General features: G+C 36.4%; 2 protein-coding genes across 22 annotated transcripts in view; one reads left to right on the top strand and one right to left on the bottom strand.

Moving 5' to 3' along the window:
* The window catches only part of PCM1 (pericentriolar material 1), a 42479-nt gene extending 25826 nt beyond the window's left edge, over positions 1-16653 (top strand). For 5 of the 21 annotated variants that reach the window (XM_042053242.1, XM_042053241.1, XM_042053240.1 and 2 more), the window contains 19 exons: positions 158-341; positions 1009-1367; positions 1908-2066; positions 2825-2881; positions 4060-4232; positions 4313-4441; positions 5037-5157; positions 5464-5601; positions 5850-5983; positions 7042-7176; positions 7710-7907; positions 10191-10250; positions 11474-11612; positions 12302-12450; positions 13367-13442; positions 14379-14629; positions 14830-14922; positions 15037-15160; positions 16329-16653. In XM_042053242.1, coding sequence (XP_041909176.1) covers positions 158-341; positions 1009-1367; positions 1908-2066; positions 2825-2881; positions 4060-4232; positions 4313-4441; positions 5037-5157; positions 5464-5601; positions 5850-5983; positions 7042-7176; positions 7710-7907; positions 10191-10250; positions 11474-11612; positions 12302-12450; positions 13367-13442; positions 14379-14629; positions 14830-14922; positions 15037-15160; positions 16329-16354 — 2705 coding nt within the window. In that variant the 3' untranslated portion in view covers positions 16355-16653. Of the gene's footprint in view, positions 1-157; positions 342-1008; positions 1368-1907; positions 2067-2824; positions 2882-4059; positions 4233-4312; positions 4442-5036; positions 5158-5463; positions 5602-5849; positions 5984-7041; positions 7177-7709; positions 7908-10190; positions 10251-11473; positions 11613-12301; positions 12451-13366; positions 13443-14378; positions 14630-14829; positions 14923-15036; positions 15161-16328 lie in introns of those variants that run through there. The other 16 variants (XM_042053250.1, XM_042053248.1, XM_042053246.1 and 13 more) reach the window with 9 other exon arrangements.
* Positions 16654-17323: 670 nt separating this feature from the next.
* The window catches only part of LOC121676554 (general transcription factor IIE subunit 1-like), a 5799-nt gene continuing 2473 nt past the window's right edge, over positions 17324-20649 (bottom strand). The window contains exons 3-4 of the mRNA XM_042053252.1: positions 20308-20534; positions 17324-19921 (exon numbers count right to left, since the gene is read on the bottom strand). Coding sequence (XP_041909186.1) covers positions 19527-19921; positions 20308-20534 — 622 coding nt within the window. The 3' untranslated portion in view covers positions 17324-19526. The remainder of the gene's footprint in view (positions 19922-20307; positions 20535-20649) is intronic.

Genomic DNA, 20649 nt, shown 5'->3' with positions numbered 1-20649 from the left:
TGTTTACAGTGCTTTCAGGATGAAAACAGTTCTTGCTTACTTGCCCACTGTATTTTTGCTTCGTAACTTCATGCTGCCATGCAGTATGTCTCAAATATTAATTTTATTACACAAATAAATGAGGTAGGATCTTCTGACTCTCTTGTTTACTTTGTAGGTATTAATTGTAATCCAGTGTTCCCATCTGGTTTTGGAGATTTTGCACACAATATTTCTCCACACAGTAGTGAGCAGCAGGAGCAACAACATCCTCTAGATCACAATACTTCTGGGAAAACTGAGTATATGGCATTCCCCAAACCCTTTGAAAGCAGTTCCTCTAATGGAGCAGAAAAACAAAGGTATTTGATGTCAAAGTGCAGCTCTCCTTTAATAATTTTTCCTCCCTCTCCTCGCTTTTTGGGGGCTTGTGGGAATTCATGATTCATTGAGGGAATTTATTGTCATGGAATTACAATATGAGCTGTACTTTTGTGGCTTCCAGTTTAGTTTTTTTCATTTTTTCAGTAGTGTTCCACTTTTCTGTTTATTAATTAATGTATAATTTCATGAATGAACATTTTAAAATCAAATGTAGTCTTGGAGTGGTTTTGTAACACTTTCTGTAAATGGAGGAAGATTTTGTTTCTGTGGGGTTTTCAAACTTGAGTTGCTTGAATAACTAGAGGATATAATTTCAGTGAATGCTTATTTTTTTGTGCTACTGTAGATTGTACTGAATGTTGCTTTAAGGAATGGTTTGTCCTATGGTACTATTTGAGCACAGCAGTAGCTGCATAAATATATTTATATTAAAACCAGCAATAGACGGGAAGTTCTTCTGTTTTCCATTTGGAAGGGTTCTCTAGCAGCACTTACTTCTCAGTATTCATTTGATGTCTAAGTAACAATGGCAGATAAATTGCATTACGGATAAACTGTTTACCTGGTAATACATGATGTTTCTATTTGAGAGATTAGGTTATGATATACTGAGATTGATCTGTGTGTGGTTTTTTTTTCCGACAGAAGGAGTCACAGACAACCTGAAGAGGAATTGGAAAAAAGATCAACTTGGCTTAATGATAGCCAAGAAATGAAAAAAGATGATCAGTCTCAGCTGAAAGCAGGTTTTGCAGTTTCAGTACAAAACATTGCTTCTGGTCATAAAAATCAGTCTGATATGAACCGGAGAAGAGAGTTTGATGAAGAGTCTTTGGAGAGTTTCAGTAGCATGCCTGATCCAATAGACCCAACTACTGTGACAAAGACATTTAGATCCAGAAAAGCATCAGCGCAAGCAAGCCTGGCATCAAAAGATAAAACACCCAAATCAAAGAATAAAAGGAAGACTTCTTCTCAGCTAAAAGGCAGAGTTAAAAATACTGGTAGGTTGTAAAGTAATCTTGGATACCATGGCAAACTTGGATTGGATTATAATCATTATGTTCCAGAGAATTTACTCTCCATAAATGGTACCTATAATAATGAAAGTAAGTTATTGAAATGAGTTCATTTTATATAGTACAGCTGCATAAGGTTTTTTAGTATTTCAGTAAATAGAAAGTAAAAAACCAATTGAGATACCATGATTTAAAAGCATAATGGATCCACATATGTGCAGATTTGAAATAATGAGAACCTTCTTCATTGTCATGTTCAAACTGAATTATTTGCTGAAAAATATGCTTCATTAAAATTCTGAATTCTGAAAAGAGAGGGACTGTACTAGTTAGTATAGTAATACTGTTGGGGTTGCTGAGGATTTAGTACTACTGTATGGCTTCAGTGTACAGAGGAGAATTTTAAGCTAGGAAGGATCATTAGTATGTTGCATCTTTAAGAGTGCTCTTGAAAAAACTTTTTAAAGTAATAAAACATTTTGTAAGCTGTTTCTTTATTTCTTCCTTTTAATTTCCTCCCATTAGGTTATGAAAGTGCAAGTGCTTCTAGTGTGTGTGAACCCTGCAAGAACAATAAAAGCAGACACTCTGATGATGTGGTTCATGCAAAGGTGTTCAGCAAAAGGAATCAGGAACAATTGGAAAAAATAATTAAATACAGTAGATCTACAGAAATGTCTTCCGGTACTCTTTTCTGAATTTCTAATTATTTTGTGAACTTTTCTGAGTAAGGGACCTTAGTTGTTAGTGTGTTATTTAAACGCAGTGTGTTTTGACAGAAGACAGTACTGTATGTTTAGCATGTGGATTTTGCATTTTAATTTCTAAGGATGCTGTAAAAGTTGGTTGCTTTTGGGTGTTTTCTTTATATTAAGTACTTGATTAAAGTAATTAAAAACCTGTTACTGTAAACCAAGCAAAACTGTAGCCAATCTCACCCATTTGTTGGTGATTTTATGGAAAGTAACTGCAAAACTGATGAAACTTTGCTTAGTGTTTAAACTGCCTCCTGTACTGCGTATGTGTCTTCTTCCTAGTCGTGCTTAAATGAGCTCCATCAAATATCATTCAAATTCAGTCTTATAACATCACATAAGCCCTTACATTTTTGCCATCTGCACTGCTTTTCTTGTATCTAGATCATAAAAATTCTCTCTCCTGTGTCTTTTTTGGTTCTGCCAGTATTTTTGTTTGAGAGATGCAGAAATTTTAGTTGTTGTAGCACAGTATAAAGCTTTGCCAGCGTAGCTGTGTCCACACAAAGAGCTGTTTATTAGTGTACATAGTAAATTTCACTGGTCAAGTTCTCATTTGCACAATAAGCAGCTCTGATGTGGTTTGGATAACTAAGCAGTCTTGCTCCTGCTGTTTTGTATAGACCCTGTCTTTATTTCTGGTGCGCATTTTTGTGTTTATCACTGTCTATCCCCACTTTCCTACAGCGCATGCTAGGAGAATTCTGCAGCAGTCTAACAGAAATGCATGCATTGAAGCGCCAGGTAATGCATTCACTGCTTAGCTTCAACAATATCCTATTACTTTTTTTTTTTTCTTCTCTTAGCTTTGGTCCTATAATTCTCTGTTTAGCAGATGTTCAAGATCAGTGCTATTGCAGCACCTTCTCTATAACCAAGACAAAAGAAGTAACTTTGCATGAAATGCAGTGTTACAAACTACTTTGAATTACAGTTGTGGAGAACGTGTTTACCATGTTCTTGATTAGTAAAAATTATAAATAGAAAATGCAGAGGTAGATACTACATCAGAAAACTAATTTCAGTAGGCATTTTTAGTATGTTTAAAAGGTGCTATTACATATTAATAATGGGGGAGGGAAGCAATTTGTGGTAACTTTTTAAAGGCTGAAAAAAGTTGCCTGTGCTCAAAAAATGGTAAACTATTTGCAGATAATCAAATTGCCCAGTAATGTTTGTTGTATTGCTGATAACTTCATTAACTTGAGTACTAACAAATACACATCTGTTAAACTGAGTTTTCCAAATTTAACTTTGTTTCCATTCAGCACTTTCCAAATTATGTATGTAATAATTGTTGTGATGCAAGGATAATGCTTAATTTTCAAATGAATGAGAGATTTATTAGGGAACACATTGTCTTCTCATACATATGTAATAGGGTTTAAGAGTAGGTTTTATGTGAACTTGGGAGTGATATTAGGCACATATGAGACTGTAGCATTTATGTTTGGGAAGGAGTGGCTATCTTGAGTTCAGTCTAAAGCTTTCTTAATGCTGCTTGTGTTGCAAAAGCGTGGACTACTTGCATTATATAAACTTGAGACCTTTGGCTATCTTGCTTGAAATGTCTTAAAACTCCATTTTCAGTGTTGAATACCTATTCTGAAAGTGTCATTGTGGCGTGTGCAATATTCTCTTTTATAAAGAATACTTTCTAAAGGCATTGTTCAGAAGTGTAAAGAAAATTATTTTTACGGTTGCTCTGTATTGTATTTCATATATTAAAGATTGCATAAGATATAATTTAAGAACGTTTGCCCTTCAGCAAATCAGTAAGCTTTATGAAAGCAGCTATATAAGGGAATCTGCAGTGATTGAGACATAATCTGTATGCCTGTAACTTGCATACCTGATAGGCAGTTGTCTTTCAAATGGATGCTTGTCAAGGACTGAACAAGTTCCTTTTTTTTCCCCTACAGAAACTGGTAGTGATCTTTCTATGTTTGAGGCTTTGCGAGACACAATTTATTCTGAAGTGGCAACTCTTATTTCTCAAAATGAGTCTCGTCCCCACTTTCTTATTGAACTTTTCCATGCGCTTCAGCTGCTAAATACAGATTATCTGAGGCAAAGGGCTCTTTATGCTTTACAGGTATGCACAGAATTTTTGATTTTGTGTATGAATCAAGCAAACTTTAGATCTTTTTTTACAGCATAGTTTATCTTTTCCAGGATATAGTGACCAGACATTTATCTGAGAAAAATGAAAAAGGGAAGTCTGCAAAATCACTGAATTCTGCAACATGGGTGGCATCAAATTCTGAGCTCACTCCCAGTGAAAGCCTTGCCTCTACAGATGATGTAAGTTTTCAAATTCAGAAGCTACTGACAGCTTTTCCTGTATTTCAGTTTGCACGCATGCATGCTTGTCTACTGCAATACTCATACTAGGGATTGAATTTTGCTAAAATTAGTATTGACTTACACAGACTTTTCTAAACAACTAGTGGCAAGAGAATCAATGCAAGAGTGATAAAATGTGGTAGGATTCTTGGTACTGCAAGTGAATGATGTGTCAGGGATGAATGGAACCTGGAGAGGGATGTAAATTGGAAGCTTATACATTCAGAAAGAGCCAAAATCCTCTTCTGAGTAAGCTCAGGGCAAGTACTGATCACAAGATTCTCCAAAAATTTTTGCTTTTTTGTATTTAGGAAATCGCTTACACCTCTGGACAGTTTCTTACATGGTTTGTACTAGAAGTATATTTGAAGCAAGTGTGGTAGATTCACCTACTGGATTTATATCCTGAAAGTGGGGTTGTTCTCCAGTCAGGCAGCCTGGTCACAAGTCCTGATACCACATCATGTCACTGAAGAGAATTGCTGGCTTGTTCTCCCATCTGTGAGAGTATGGTGTGTTCCTTCTTTGTATTCAGTTGTCTGGTATTTTTTAGGAAACTTTTGGCAAGAACTTTTCTACAGAAGCATGTCAAGATTGTGAACAACATGATGCAGACAATGGGAGTACTATGTCTACATCTTCGAATTTTGAACCCTTTGCCACTGATGACCTTGGTGAGAATGATGTGACTTAGTGTTTTAAGTGTTACTTCCTCCCGCCCAAAATGCCTGCCATTGTCTGCACTTTAATACACTGTTACTTGATTTTTAGCGTGTAGTCACGTTTTGTAAGACAAAACATAAATAAATTAGCTAATCGTGAAACACTTTGAGTTTATCAAAGTGTGTAGTAAAATGTTATAACTAGTTACATGTATATTTCAAAACTTGTGGCCTTGAATTCATTTTTATCATTGTTTATTTGTCTATCAATTGAAAACTTTTTATATAGATTAAAAAGTGTTTTTATTCTAAATATAGGCAACACAGTGATTCACTTAGATAAAGCTTTGTCTTGGATGAGGGAATATGAGCGTATGAAAGTTGAAGCTGAAAGTACCCTTGACTCTGAGGGCTGCTCTAGTAATTTTCAGGGTGCTTCTACTGCTAAATTAGAAGGTATGCACATATACACATATTTTGCTTAGTTTTAGAAAATAATTATTGTAACTATCAAGCTAAATTGCTTTCCTCTTTATTTATATTGAAAACTTAGCAAAGTTTGAAAGGATATTTACATACTTAAGGAAATAAGATTTATTTTTTAAAAAAGAAAATACGTTTTTGAAAGTGGTATTTCTTTAATAGTAATGTTGACTGTATTAAATGTACTTTTTTTTTTTTTTTTTTTTTTTAATTAAAACGAGGTCCAGGTACTGGTGAGTGTCAGTCTGTGCTGCAGTCAGGTGATGTTTCTGCAGTTCCATGTCCTCGTATAGATACTCAGCAGCTTGACCGGCAGATTAAAGCAATTATGAAAGAGGTCATTCCTTTTCTGAAGGTAAGGGCTCTTTACACTATGGTGTGAAGTAGAAGAATAAGTAGAGTAATAGCACAGAGAGAACCTTATTTAAAATTTAATCTTGCCTCTTAGAAACAGCTGCCAATAAATACATGTTCAGTTGCAGACTCTGCTGAAGATGAAGTAAGAATTAAATGTTCCCACAGAAAGATTCTGTGTGGTTTTAATAGGAGAAATAAATGGTGAGGTTTCTAGATTTCACAGGGCTGGTGGACTTGACATCAAAAAGAATAGAGGTTGCTTGTTTTGGAGCTGACAAAATTTAATATAAAAATGTTTGACAATGGACTTCTGCAATATTTGCTGCCTTTTAGCAGACAGAACTGAGATCACTAATTAAAACTGTTACATATACAGTAATAGGGTATTTTTGAAGGACACCTCTGACTAGTTGATTTTTAGCATTATTTTCTCCTGTTTACAAATATCTTTAAAGTTGTTGAGAGCTTTTTCACCTGTAGTCTGTGACTACAGAGAATAAACGTACTTCTTTAAAGAAGGAGAAATAGTCACAATTCCTCCTTTGCAAGGTTGGAGAGCAGAGAAGATTGAGTTGTAAGATGCTTAAGCCATCTCTGTTCCCTTTTATAGTATGCACAGTGTATAAGCTTAGGTTTGTCTAATAAGGTATTTGGTTGATACTAAGTTTAAAAACTGTATATTGCTGACATGCCAGTCACAGTGCCTGAAGACTTGTGTTTTGTTTGCAATTTTAAGGCTGCATGTAACAGTAGATATCTTAATATATGCTCTAATACACTTGTGTACACAGCAAGAATATATAAAGCTTCTTAGTTTGGCCAAATATCATAAGATGCAAAGTACTCATGTATTAGAAGACTGATAAATCTGTGTGTGTTGTGACCAATCAGTCATTAATGAAATACGGTGTTCGTGAGATTGATTAGGACCTTTTTCTGGAGTGTTGTTCTCTCAGTGGACAGGTGTTTTTTTAATAAATTAATTTCTGTATTTGGGATGATTGCTAATTTTTGTTTTGACGTGGTAACAAAGCTCATTCTGTGATACTTGTGTAGGAACACATGGATGAAGTATGCTCTTCTCAATTACTGACATCAGTAAGACGTATGGTCTTAACTCTTACGCAACAAAATGATGAAAGTAAAGAATTTGTGAAGTTCTTTCATAAGCAGCTTGGCAGTATACTTCAGGTTAGTAGTTTTTCAGTGCTGTTTTGCAACACTCAAGTTGCTAATGAGCAACAGATAAACCAGCTTCTCTGAAGTTGTATTGTACACCTTGAATAGCATAGCTGCTATTCTCCCTCAGCTTTGATATGGTGATGAGGTATTACCTTTAACTAATTATTTACTGCACACAGAACATCTTTTCTGTCACAGCCAGGTAGTGAGAGGTATATCTCTGGCCAGTGGCTGTCTTCAAGGAGAGCTCTGGTCATGCTTTTCATGGACATCCTGAGTAAATTCCTGAAAATCAGTAGTCTGCACTTTTTTTTTTTTTTTTTTCCCCCTACAAGCATGGAGTTTAAATCATGAGTTTAGTAAGTTCTGTGTTACGTGACTAGAGATGCCATGTAAAATCTGTTTAAGACACTAAAACTTTTTTTTTAAATATGCAATATTATATACATAACTAATTTTGAGTTATTAGAAATATGAAAAATACTTAGTCTTTGAAGCTTGAAAGCCTGTTTCAGAAACTGAAGAATTATTTCTCTTCACAGGATTCACTGGCAAAATTTGCTGGTAGAAAATTAAAAGACTGTGGGGAGGATCTTCTTGTGGAGATCTCTGAAGTGTTATTTAATGAATTAGCCTTTTTTAAACTCATGCAAGACTTGGACAACAACAGTATTTCTGTAAAGCAGAGATGTAAACGAAAAATAGAAACTACTGAAGTAATACAGTCTTATGCTAAAGAGGTTTGTTTTATTTTATTTTTTGAAAAATGTAGCTTTACTGATATTTCTAAATATGTGTTTTCTAAACTAGTTTGATTACCTTATTTCATGTCTTATATATGTTTATTTATGTGACCAGTTATTACTGTGTAATCACAGTATTGCTTGTGTAGGAGTGTGAACTGGTTTTCCTCAGTAAGGGCAAGTCCTGTGTTACAGATGAGTATCTGTTACAGATATCTAATTGTATAGACTTTGTTCATAATTCAGATGAAATGTTTTAAGGGTTATATATGAACACAGGAAGGAATAGACAAGTGTTGAAGTAGTGGTAACGTCTGGGGCAATTGAGTAGTTGTTGTGGTTTCACCCCAGTAGGCAGCTGAGCCTCAGACAGCCATTCAGTTTCCTCTGTGGGATGGGGAGACAATCAGAAGGGTAAAATGGAGAAAACTCCTGCATCAAGATAAAGACAGTTGAATTGGTAAAGCAAAGGCCACACATGCAAGCAGAGCAAAACAAAGGATTCATTCACCACTTCCCCTGGGCAGGCAGGTGCTCAGCCACCGCTAGGAAAGCAGGGCTCCATCACATGTAATGGTGACTCGGGATGTCAAACACCATCACTTTGGATCTCTCCCCCTTCCTTGCCCTTTGCCCAGCTTTGTATGCTGATATGATGCCATATGATGTGGAACATCCCCTTGGGTCAGTGAGGATCATCTTCCCTGGCTGTGTCCTCTTCCAAGTGCTGTGCACTCTCAGACCCCTTGCTTTTGGGGCGGGTTAAGGACCAAAAAGGTCTTGACTCTGTGGAATGCTGTTCAGCAGTAATGAAAACATCACTGTGCTATCAACCCTGCGTTCAGGCTCATACTATCTACTGTAAAGAAATTTAACTCTATCCCAGTGTATTGGTTTTGCATGGCCCCACTACACCCAGCTAAATATTTTGACATATGGGAGGTCCCAGTTCATTATCTCTTCAAAGTTTGCTGCTGGTTTCCTTGCAGTAGCTTAGTTAGGCATCATCTTTAATAAATTAGAGTAAGTCCTCTGAAGTTGTCATGTAGTTGGTTTGTTGGCATGTGCAGAAAGAATCACTTTCTGGGCTTGGTGTGTAAAATATATATAAAGTTCTCAGAAATATTTGAGACTGTATGACATATTCTTGCTCTAAAAAGGAAGTTTTGGCTAGGATTCACATCACTTACATTATTAATTTTAGAACTGCTTTTATTGGGAGCATAGCTGCTTTTTTCCAAGTTCTATGATCTGTTTGCAAGACAAACAATAAGCCAGATCATGTTCATGTAGTTATGATTTCAGTGTCCTTTCAGCTTTCTTCTAGAAACACAAATACCAAAGCAAACCCTTAACTCATTTTTAAATGTCAAGAGAAGATATTGTTTGAACCTGTCATCTATAAAGTCCCATAAGTATTTTTAGGTGTACCATCAGCTATATTTCAAGATAATTCGATTTAGATATATCAATAGCATGGCTATTGAGGAATATGAGGGAGACTGTAGAATGTCTTGTAAAGAGGCCAGAGGAGCACTCTGAATCCAAGAAAGAGTTGAACATGACTTCCTGTTTTGTCTGAAGTTGCCCATTGGGCATTTGTTACATAAAGAGTTGGTTTATACCTGCTGTGCGAAAGCATGGAGCCTGCCCAGATTCAGCATTTCTTCTCTCCTGGAAGACAGAGAGTTAGGGTTGAGGTCAGTGTTTGTCTCGTTGTGGCAGAGGTTCAGATTCAACAAAGCCAGAGATGAGCCTGACCATTTGTACAGACCTGCACAATTATCTCTATATGGTCTTCTCACAGTGCTCGACTCTGGAATCCTGATGCAGGCATATTTGATCTTGCTCCATTTTCTGGCTCTCCTGAGTCCACTAAAGTAACTGCTGAAAAACACAGCTCTTTGTATTGATCAGAGTTAGAATCATAGAATGGTGTGGGTTGGAAAAGACCTTAAAGATCTTCTAGTTTCAACCCCCCTGCCATGATGTGTCTAATTCTATATGCTAAATATGATTCAACCACAGACTGTAGCATTAGCCCAATATAAACATAATTGTTTAAATAAAAAGGGTTAGCACAGGTTTTTTTAATGCTTTGCAACTCTGAAATTTTGAAGACATCTGTGTGTACAGAAGTCCCTGTGGTTTACTGCTGTTTTAAGATAGCAATTCTTAGTAAGATTAGCATTTCAGGCTGGCTTTCATGAAGTCCTAGTTTGACTCAGTAATTGCAAGTTATTTCAGTTTAGAATTGAAGACAGTTTGTGTTTCTTCTAGGCAAAAAAAGGTCTCCAGGTGGATGTTTGTTCATCTGTTGAAGATGTCGATGAGGACAAAGTACGTGTATGCCTTTCAACTGTCTTTATTCCTCAGATAATATCGTAGCTCGCTTAGTCTTACTGTTGTCTGTCATAGGAATCAAGTATCTGTAAGCAGCCCATTTTCCAATCTTTAGAAATTTATTAATCTCCTTTCTGTTATTTTCAGTGATTGACTTTATCAAAGTAATAAAGTAAATTAGAATTTCTGTTTCTATGGACAACTTTACTATTTTTAGCAGTTAACGTTTTCTTTTTTAATGGTATGGAATAAGTTGGTTTACTTTCCATCTTAGGGAGAAGGTAGATGTTCTGAATCAGGACATGTGGTGTTTGAGGTCTCAGAGTCCAAGCCTGCCTATGCTCTTGAGTATGAAATTTTAGTACTCAGAATTTGGCCATTTTCAAGTTGGTTTTGGAAACCATTGATATCATTGTTTGGGGAAATGTGTTGTGTATGAAGTTTCATATGGTCTGCTGGAATGTTCAGCTTTCTCCAGGCAATGATACAGGTATATATATACACCAAGGAGAATGTTGATTGCTTTCCTAAATGGACATAGGTATAGGAGTGGGCACGTGTGGGAGTGGAGTCAGTACTTTCTTCTAGGGCTTAGAGCTTCTGTCACATGTCACAGTGCTTTGGAAGTAAAAGTGGGAAGTTGTATACCACTTGTTGTGGTTGCTGTAGTGTAGAAGAGTCCTTTCAAGATTTGAAGCCAAACTCAGGGCTTTACTTGAGGTTTGTATAGGAAGAGCAGAATTTTCTCACTCAGCATATTTAGCAAATCATTCAGCAGAGAGACTGAGGAGATAATGCTAAAGAAATGAGAAGCTGCAGTTAGGAATATTTTTACTTCTCATTTAGGAGGAGCAGGGAAGTTGCTGGAGGGTAATAATGCAGGTGTGTCTGTCTTCTTGATAATGACAAATCTAATTTGAAGAATTTTTTTAACCTAGCATGCTGATCAATGTCAACCTTTCCAGATAATGAAATACTCAGTAGTTATGAGGCTCTTGAAAGCTGTGTCTGAACAGTGCATGATCTCTTACAGGGAGTTCTGATGCTCTGTTTAGGAGTATTGTTCTGCTGTATTGATTTCAAGGCCTTAAGGACTACTTAAACAGATTTTTAGTAGATACGTTTTTGCTTTTGAGAAACAAAAGTTACTCCTTTATGCAGAAACCTTAGCTTAGTCTTTAGATAAGCATGAAATTGCACAGTATTCCATGTTTTCCTAGGACAAGGATGAGACTGAAACTGCTAAACAAGTACCGGACTCAGAAATGTGTGCAGGTAATGGAGTGCCTGAAAGTATTAGGTCTGATGCATCTGATCAAGAGGAAGATGAGGAAAGTGAAAGCGGTCCAGTGGCAATAAGTAAGGCACTTTTATATAGTTCATTATTCAGTGCTTCCACTGTAGTTTTGACCAGCTAATTTTACAACAGGATTTGCATGAAGTAGTGCTGTGTAACACCTTCTCTCACAGATTTTATAGTCAGTCCTTTGTCAGTGAAAGTTTTGTAGTATTTCCTAGTGTTATGTCAAGGGTTAAATATTCCAATTAGAGGAGCTAATTTTTTTCATAATCAGTAGGTCTGTAAAAATATATTAGAACCAGATTCTTTAAGTTATATATCCTGTCTCAGCCTAACTTGAAGTTTCTCAGCCTTTAACCTGAATGATGTGAAACCTGTGGAAATTTTATGCTGTTTTTAATTTAAATAATGTGGCTTTTTTAAATGTGCTTTTACTTTAAAGTAAAGCTTGCATATATTTATTATTTTTTTTTGTCCTGTTTTTTGTCTTATACCAACTACTTCTGGCTTTGATTCCTTTACCATTTACATTCTTTGCACCAGCTTGTTTAGTAACTTTGACATTTCACAGCAACACAGGGGCGTTTGTTCATAATATAGCTGATATTAAGCACATGGATCTTTGAAAGTTAAGTCATTACTGTATCTTAATCTTAAAGAATGTTTTGAAGTAAGGAGTATACATTGCAGTAAATTCCCCAACAGGATTTGGCAATTCAGAGGTGGTTTTACATTGATTTGCATTTAGGTTTATCAAAAGCAGAAACCCAAGCTCTGACTAACTATGGCAGTGGAGAAGATGAGAATGAAGATGAAGAAATAGAATTTGAGGAAGGACCTGTTGATGTGCAAACATCACTACAAGCCAACAGTGAAACAACAACTGAAAATGAACAGGTATCACCAAAATTGTAAAAGCAGAACAAACCAATGCCAGTGCACAGCTTTTCAGTACATATTTATATGTACCTCAGTTTTTCTTGTTGCACTGTTTTCGTACTATTGAAGGTAAAAGAATAATAGAAATTGCATGATTCCAATAGCTGCTACGTGTAAAATGTGGCATTCCTCACCTGAGTTTATTACATCTGATGCCAGAATGGATGGTTGGACAGAGACAAAACTAATGTTTACTTCTGCCATGAGAGAGAAAAAATGTTAAGCTGCAAGTGAGAAGTTAAACTTTCAAAAAAGCATCATTTTAAACCTTTAACTAGTTCTTTCTCTGTGTTTGCTGAGATCAAGTTCTAATTGGGAGTCATTCACTCCCAATGAATGAATGTATTCTAGCATGTCTTTTGTTTGTCTTTCCTCTCTTATCATGTGATAATTATTTCTGGGACGATGGTGAAATGTTAATGGGTATGATTGTCATTTCACTGTTAGTTTTCTTAAAAACATTTAAATTTGTGTGACCTGGTTTTGGAGAATTGTCAGTTCTCTACATATTAAATGAGATTGACAATCTCTTGAAACTTTGGTTTGTTCAGCAAGTATTAACATTAGTCAAGGATGTAATTGGAACATTTTACTTTAAAGGCTATAACAGTAGATCTTTTAAGTTGAACCAAAGAGTTTACCTGGGAACTACTTTAGTGAAAAGAAAATGTTCAGATAAAACATGCATATCAGTGTTAATGGTTTTGTAAACTGTTCCTGACTAGCTGGCAAATAGGAACTTGCTGTCTTTATTTCAAACCAGTGAAAATAATGGAACAAGTGTACAGTCTGTTTCTAGTTAGTAAATTAGCCAATAAGATATTAAGCTGATCAGTAAAATTTTGTTTTAACTCATTTCTACCTTCCCCAATAGACTTCAAACCAAGAATTGAGTAAGGCAAAAAGCAGCGAGATTTTGTCATCAGAACAAGAATCTGTTAATGTTAAAGGTAAGCCCTGTATGCAGTAACTGAGAGACTAACACTTCCATATGACTTTGCATGTTGTGAGAATTATCTTGGACAGTGCATGTGATACATGTAACAAAGAGAAAGATGATCAAATTTACTGGACTCTTTTTTATGGAACTTTATCAGTTGCCTGGATATATCTGTGTTGATATTGACACAGCGAACCTTTTAAAGAGGAAACATGGAATAATCTTAGGTGGATGTAGTTTTGATGCTTGACATGAGCAAGAATTTTAGCTGATTGTTGCAGCTCTTGGCACACAACTGTATCAGAATTAATATGTCTCTGTTGTGATGTTTAGATTTGTCTACTACTTTTTTTTTTCTGCTACTATTTTACTCGTTATTGAAATCACTTTATAGTTTAATTTTTTTTCTGTGAGTAATGCTGTAACTGATTAAGAACCAAGAAATTATTTTCATCAAAAGGAGGGAGCACTACTGAGTTGTAGGAATGTTATTTCTAACGTAACTGTTATTACTATCATCTTCCCTGTGTTTTTCTGTTGCAAACACTAGTTTTGTTCTTGGCCTTTTTTTGTAGACTAAAAATCAGTATTGGAGTGGCAAAATAGTAAGGAATTTATTGTTCTGTATTACATCTCCTCATACCTCGAATAATTATTTTATAGTAGGTCACTTAGTTCTGGTTTTTGAGGTTTTTTAAAACTTTTGAGTCAGAAATCGAGTCATACTCTCATGTGATAAATTGCTTATACTTAAGTGTGTAAGAGTATAAATATGATGTTTTACTTCGGTCCAGCTTTGTGTTGGTCTGAGACACTATAATTCACTCTCAGTACCCGTTTGTAGCTTTGGATCATAATTTTAAAAAGAATAATAATAATGTGGCATTTTTGTATGTTCAGAATCTTTTACTATCTGCCTAGTTAAAATGTAATTCTGTGGTTTTAGGTGAACAAGATGTGGCTACAATTGTGCCTCATTACCTCAGTGTCATGGAGAATACACCAGCTTTAACAGTCAATACCCCAGAATCCTTTGTAACAGCCACTGTGAAAACAGAAGAATCAAGCTCACCTTTAGCAGTGAATGAAACTCAAACACCAGATACCACGTGTGCAGAAAACAAATCTGGTGCAAGTTCTGAAAGCTCCATGGCTGGCAGCCCTGATACAGAGTCACCTGTGCTAGTGAATGAATATGTGTGTATATTTCAGTTAAGATATATCCAAGAGAAATGAGAAGCTTTTTTTCTGTTTCATTGTTATTTCTGGTTTGCAGTCTTGTTTTGTTTCCATCTGCAAATTTGATATGCACATTGGGTTTTTTATGTACTTTAATAGTTTTGGAGTGAAAATAAAACAAAATAGAACTTCTTAAATATCACAATTTTTATTAACAGGAACCTGGTTCTGGAAACGTAAGTCAAAAATCTGATGAAGATGACTTTGTGAAAGTTGAAGACTTGCCTCTCAAACTTGCTGTGTATTCAGAGGTATTTTGCTATTATTTGTGGTGGTGTTGTTCAGAAGTGCATACCCTAAATGTCTGTGTAACCCAGCAGTAAGAATTATCCATTATTTTGAGATTTGCTTTTTCTGTTACAAAGACAGACTTAATGAAGAAAATGGAAACGGAGGCTCAAACCAACAGCTTGTCTGATGAATTACTGGATGGAGGTGGAGCTCAAGATCAAGAATTAGTAGGAGATGCCCAAACATTGAAAGAACCTGGTAAAGATTATTTTGTATATTCTGCACACAAATAGGGAAAACACTCTGGAATGCTAGAATTTAAATACCGCTGATTGAAGTAAGCAGTTATCAGGATGGTGTAAAAATACTGGATTTTGTTATCATGCATTTGAAAATATTGTGTTGATACGAAGGGATTTTATTTTGCTGTCCATGTCCCTTCTATATACTTCGTTAAGATTCTGTGGCTGATAAAGACATAAAAAATAACATATTTAAAGTGCATGTCACAACATAATGGTTTTGAAACTTATTCAAATGTATTTTTGTTTCTTGTTACACAAACTTGGGTTTAATAATACTGTAAATTATAATTGCTATTATCGGATTTAATAATGCTCAGTATAATTTTCTGACAGACTGCTCAGTGGTTTTTGTGATAGAAGCATTCAAGAGACTCTTCAGAATAGTAAATATCTCCTCAGGGAGAAAGAAATTATTCTTCATATAAATTATACTATGAAGTAGAAAAAAGTTCCAGTGTGCTTGATAGCAATAAAATTTTTCACTTTCATTAAATATTTTTTATGCAGATATGAAAAATTAATGAAGGTCAGAGGAAATATTTCAATTTTTTTACTATAATACTGAGACAAAATTACAGTATTAGAGACTTCTATTTTATTGTTAGACTTGTAATTCTCCAGTGGAGTGTACAGTAATGGCATATAGAAGGGCATGAACTGGGTATACTGATAGTAGCAGTTTTCTGCTAGTGTACCTCATTCCGATTCCTCAAGAACAATATAAGCTGATGAACCTGCTTTTTTTTTTAATGCATTTGCAATGGCAGCACAGATTTTTTCCAGCACACAATATGAAGGAAGGTGCATCTTCCTTCCGTTTCATTCACTGCCTGTCCGCTTTCTGCTTGTCACAGCTATGCCAGCACAAGTCTGTTGACCCCATTTGGTGGATACTGATGCACAGGCCTACTGTGGGAACAGTCTGACCAGAACACCATGCCACACCAAAGTTGTAGCTAGCTCTAAGTTATTCTTAACCTGTGTAGGGGGAGATGGCTGTAGCTGTTCAAGTAAGCCATGCCTCAGAAATACTTGTGAGGTTGTAATAGGAGTTGAAATGCAGTCAGGAGCTGTTTGATGCCTTGTAGATGTTAGACAATGATTTTTTTATTATTTTACAGAAACTTTTGGAGCTCAAAATGCATAAGAATAACCTGAAGATATCTGCATTTATAAATTCTGTGTATACAAATGCATATGGAAGATCAGCAGTAATTTCCCAGAATTCTGGAAGTGTATAAAAATGTAAAATTTTTAACACACTGCCTCTTAGGGATAGGTATGTGATCTTCTGCCTGTGGCAGTTTAAACAGCTGGAACTGAATCCACTTCTGTTCAGTTTTGCTGCACTGTTCTTTTTCTGTCTTAATTTTTTATTGTGACTTGTTTGGTAATTTAAAATTGTTCAAAATGGTAGTTTTAAATAAAGTTTGGACTTGTCTGTAAGTTTTCTCTTTTGAAAAATTTTCTTAGGCTTACACACTGGTATGCTGAGGTTGTTGCTGGAAGTTAATTGACTTGTTGGCATGCTTGTAGCAGTTTGTTACTTCTTTTAAAACAAACACTGCTAATTTTCCTGGGACAAGAAGTTCTCCAAGTTTCTTGCATCTTCTACAAATACAAGGTCTAGACACAGTACATACCTCCATGTTGCCTTTGTAGCCTAGAGTATAGCTGGTCTGTAACAAAAAAAGTTTCTGTTCATGGCCTTTGGATTTCGTTTCAGCACACTTATCTGAGGTGAAATTGAATACCTTGGGTTTATAGTTAACTGCAGAAACCAGCTTTATTTTTCTGCATTTGCTGAATCCTTTTGATGTTCAAAGGATTAAGCCGGTCTGAAAATGTTGGTATCCTTTCACAGCTGCAATTGAAAGTCTGTAGAATCTGTTCCTAAAGTGTTTGACTTTGTAATGAAATTTAGGAAACTACAATTAAGTTCATGTTTTTAAAAAACAGTTGAAGTCAGCACTTCCTGGAGTCTCATGGTAAAGGTGGAATTAGAATTACAGAAAAGCAGACGGGAAAACTTTGTTCAGTTTTTCAGGTCAGAGTTGATAATAACACTAAGTCATAAAACTGTGCTAGAAGTAGCTTATTCAGCAGACCTGCTGCATTATAAAGATCCTGTTTACCTTAAACACAAGGCTTTTCTGAAAGTAGTTAAAAAGCACTGGTCATCTTTAATTCAGGATTGTGTTGCTTTTGAGGTTAGTATGATAATATGGCTATATACTGTGGGAGACAGTATAGCGATGGTGAAGCCTAAATATGCTTGAAGTTTAAATAAAATGAGAATGTAATTCTTCTGTAATATTTTTCTAGTTTGTTTGGAGTGTCTCTAGGTTTTATGAATAAATTTTGAAAGGGCAGATTATGGTCACATGCCTCTCATGTCCAAGGATGAAAGTAGATTAGCAAAACGTTTGAAGACTGTTTAGTTACTCTGCAGGCTTTAAACTGGTGCTACTACTGTATGCAGAAAAAAAACTTTACCATTTTGAGGACCAAGGAACTATGTTGTGACAAAGGCAAACCTGTGAACCTGAAACAATCAAAGCTTTAATTACTAATTTAGCCCAAGACTCACTCAGACCTAAAAGAGGACGTTTTTAATAAATTAAATTCTAAACTCAAGAGAGAGCATAAGCACACACCATTCCTGAATTCTTGCCTGGAATGGTGGGCTTAACCCCAGCCAGCAACTGAGCGCCAAAGCATCTGGTTGCTCACTCCCCAACCAATGGGATCAGAGAGGGAGGTGGAAGAGTGAAAGCAATATAATTCATAGTTGAAAGAAAGATTAAGAGGTAAAACAAAAGCTACACATGCAAGCAGAGCAAAATGGCAAGCAGGTGTTTCGCCATCTCCAGGAAAACAGGGCTCCATGATGCATAACAAGGACCTGGGAAAACAAATGCCATCACTCCAACTGTCCCCCATTCCTTCTTCTTTGAGCTTTCTATGCTGAGCATGATGCCATATGGTGTGGAATAGCCCTTTGGTCAGTGTGGGTCAGCTGTCCTGGTGGTGTCCCCTCCTAACTCTTTGTGCACCCCCAGCCTCCTCACTGGGGGGATGGGGGGAATTAGCAGGAAAGTCCTGGACCCTGTGCAAGTGCTGCTCAGCAGTAATGAAAACATCTCTGTGTTATCAACACTATTTTCAGCACAGATTCAAAACAGCCCCACACCAGCTACTGAAAAGAAAATTACCTCAGTCAAAACCAACAGTATGTGTACACAAAAAATGTGTTGAAATGGTATTTCTTTGGTCATACTTTCTCTCTACCCTTTCATCATGGAATGGTCAGCAGGGATCGTGGGAGGTCATCTTGCTTCAACAGGGCCTGTTTCTCCAGGTGGCTTTTGAGTACCTTCGTGGTGGGAGACCTGTGCCAGTGCTCAGTCACCCTTACAGTGAAGTGTTTCCTAACATTTGGAGGGAACCTCCTGTGTTTTGGTTTGTGCCCTTCTAGTCTACTTTCCTTATCCCTTCTCACATAGTAGAACTGTTGAAGAAGTTAAACTCTCACTTATGCCTAATGCCAGTCCTACTCATGTAGTTCAGTTAAAGTAGAATTTGTTTCTTGCTATAAAAGAACATTGGGGAGTGTGGGAGTGAGATGGGAGAAGCAAAGTCTTGTGCTTGATACATTGCTTGCTCCCTTACTGTTCTGGACCAAAATGAAACATTACATTGTACTGTCCAGTGCTCCTTGCACTGTTCATCACTCAAGATGGTTCTGTAGTGCCATGAGTACAAAGAATTGGAAAAATTATTCTTAGGATGAAAGTTCAGAGACCAGAATTGTCTCTCATCTATTGCTGATGCAATTTAGTAACAGCTCTGCCCTGAGGATTTTGCTGTGTGATACCTGTCCTTTACTGGTGCCTAGTGAGTGACCTAACAAACCAATGGAACACTCAGATGGACTGAAACCAAGTCATACTTGATTTGGACTCATTTTCACTACTGGAAGTAACTGTTACTTCTGAGAGGAAGGTGGAATAATTTATTTCTTACTATAGATTGCATCACTGCTTTTCAGATGTTATTTTAATCAGATCCAAATGTATCCTGAAATGATTCATGCTCCAAAACTAATGACATCATCCACAAAGTCTAAGCATTACAACAGAAAACACTTGCTGTGGCTGCAATGATAATATTTGAACTGTAGTTACCTACTACAGGATTACCATCTTGCTTAAGAGCAAGTTCAAACAAAACTTTACCACTGAAGGGTTAACTTTGAAGAACGTAAGTTAGAAGCCTTCATCCATTCTATACAAGGTTGCATATCCCTACAGTAGTAGTTACTCAAAGACAGACTGGAACATTTCTTGTCCTACTTTTATATAAGCGTCTCTCTCTTCATCTGTCATGAGAGACACAAGCTGTGGATTTTCACTAACTTCACCATATGAACAGGGCTGACCAGCTACCATTAAAATAGGACCCAGAGTTTCTTGTTCCTCCTCTTGCTCAAAGTTGCTGCCTGCTACTTTCATTCCTGCTCCTCTTGAGTGCTTGGCATCCTCTTCGGACTCACTGTTATCACTGCATGATCCATGTAGTTTGCTTTTGACAACAGGAGCCTGGTCTCTGCTAGATGATGACTTGGATTCATGGATCAGAAGAGTCTTGATGATTTCATTATCAGTGACAGTTTCTTTAACACTTTCTTCAGTTTCTTCAGAAGCATTTACTCCTAATACACAATACTAAGTGTTAGAGGGATCAATAGTTTACAGTTACCACAGGCGTCCTACATAGGTGATTTTTTCTGCTCTGGATCTTTTTTACCCACGCTGGAATTCTCTTGAAAGTACAGACATTTCCAAGAGCTTTCCACTGTAAAGATTACCACTAACATTACTGCATGGCTAAAGCCAGAAGTTTCAGGACCTGCTACCTGAATAGCTTTAGGAATATTACTCAGTCTGAAAACTAGATTTTGGAAACTAAGATCTGATAACGACTAACACAGAATTGATACATTATCTTCTAAACCAAGCTCACTACATTTTCAATGGGAAAGCTGTATTTTAAATGCACTAAGGCTGCTGAATTTATTTGCTAATGCATTAAACTTACCAACGGTATTGTTGGTGGCTGTTGCTGCTCCTTCCACAGTGCTCTGTGACAACCAGATAGGTTGCTTTTCAGTTGCTTTTTCTCTTTTTTTCTTCTTGTGCTTTGAGTCTTGGACATCAATAGTTAAGTTTTGGGTGTATGTAAGGCCAAAAGAGGAACTTCTGTGTGCCCATTTTTCAGGGCGGCTGCAGGATTCCAGCACACTTGAGCCCAACTTTGGATCAAAGCTGAATAAAGTGTCATGTTTTTTTAAAGAGGTAGAATTCAGGCAAGAAGCCGGGGGGGGGGGGGGGGGATGGGAAGAAAACAAAACTTAACTATTGATGTCCAAGACTCAAAGCA

Source organism: Corvus kubaryi, unplaced genomic scaffold, assembly GCF_017639235.1.
Source record: "Corvus kubaryi isolate FWS band 111438036 unplaced genomic scaffold, C.kubaryi_AGA036_p1.0 split1-131, whole genome shotgun sequence".
NCBI classification, from domain to species: Eukaryota; Metazoa; Chordata; class Aves; order Passeriformes; family Corvidae; genus Corvus; species Corvus kubaryi.
Note: the sequence above shows the minus strand (reverse complement) of the source record. Positions and strands in the feature narration are given on the sequence as shown.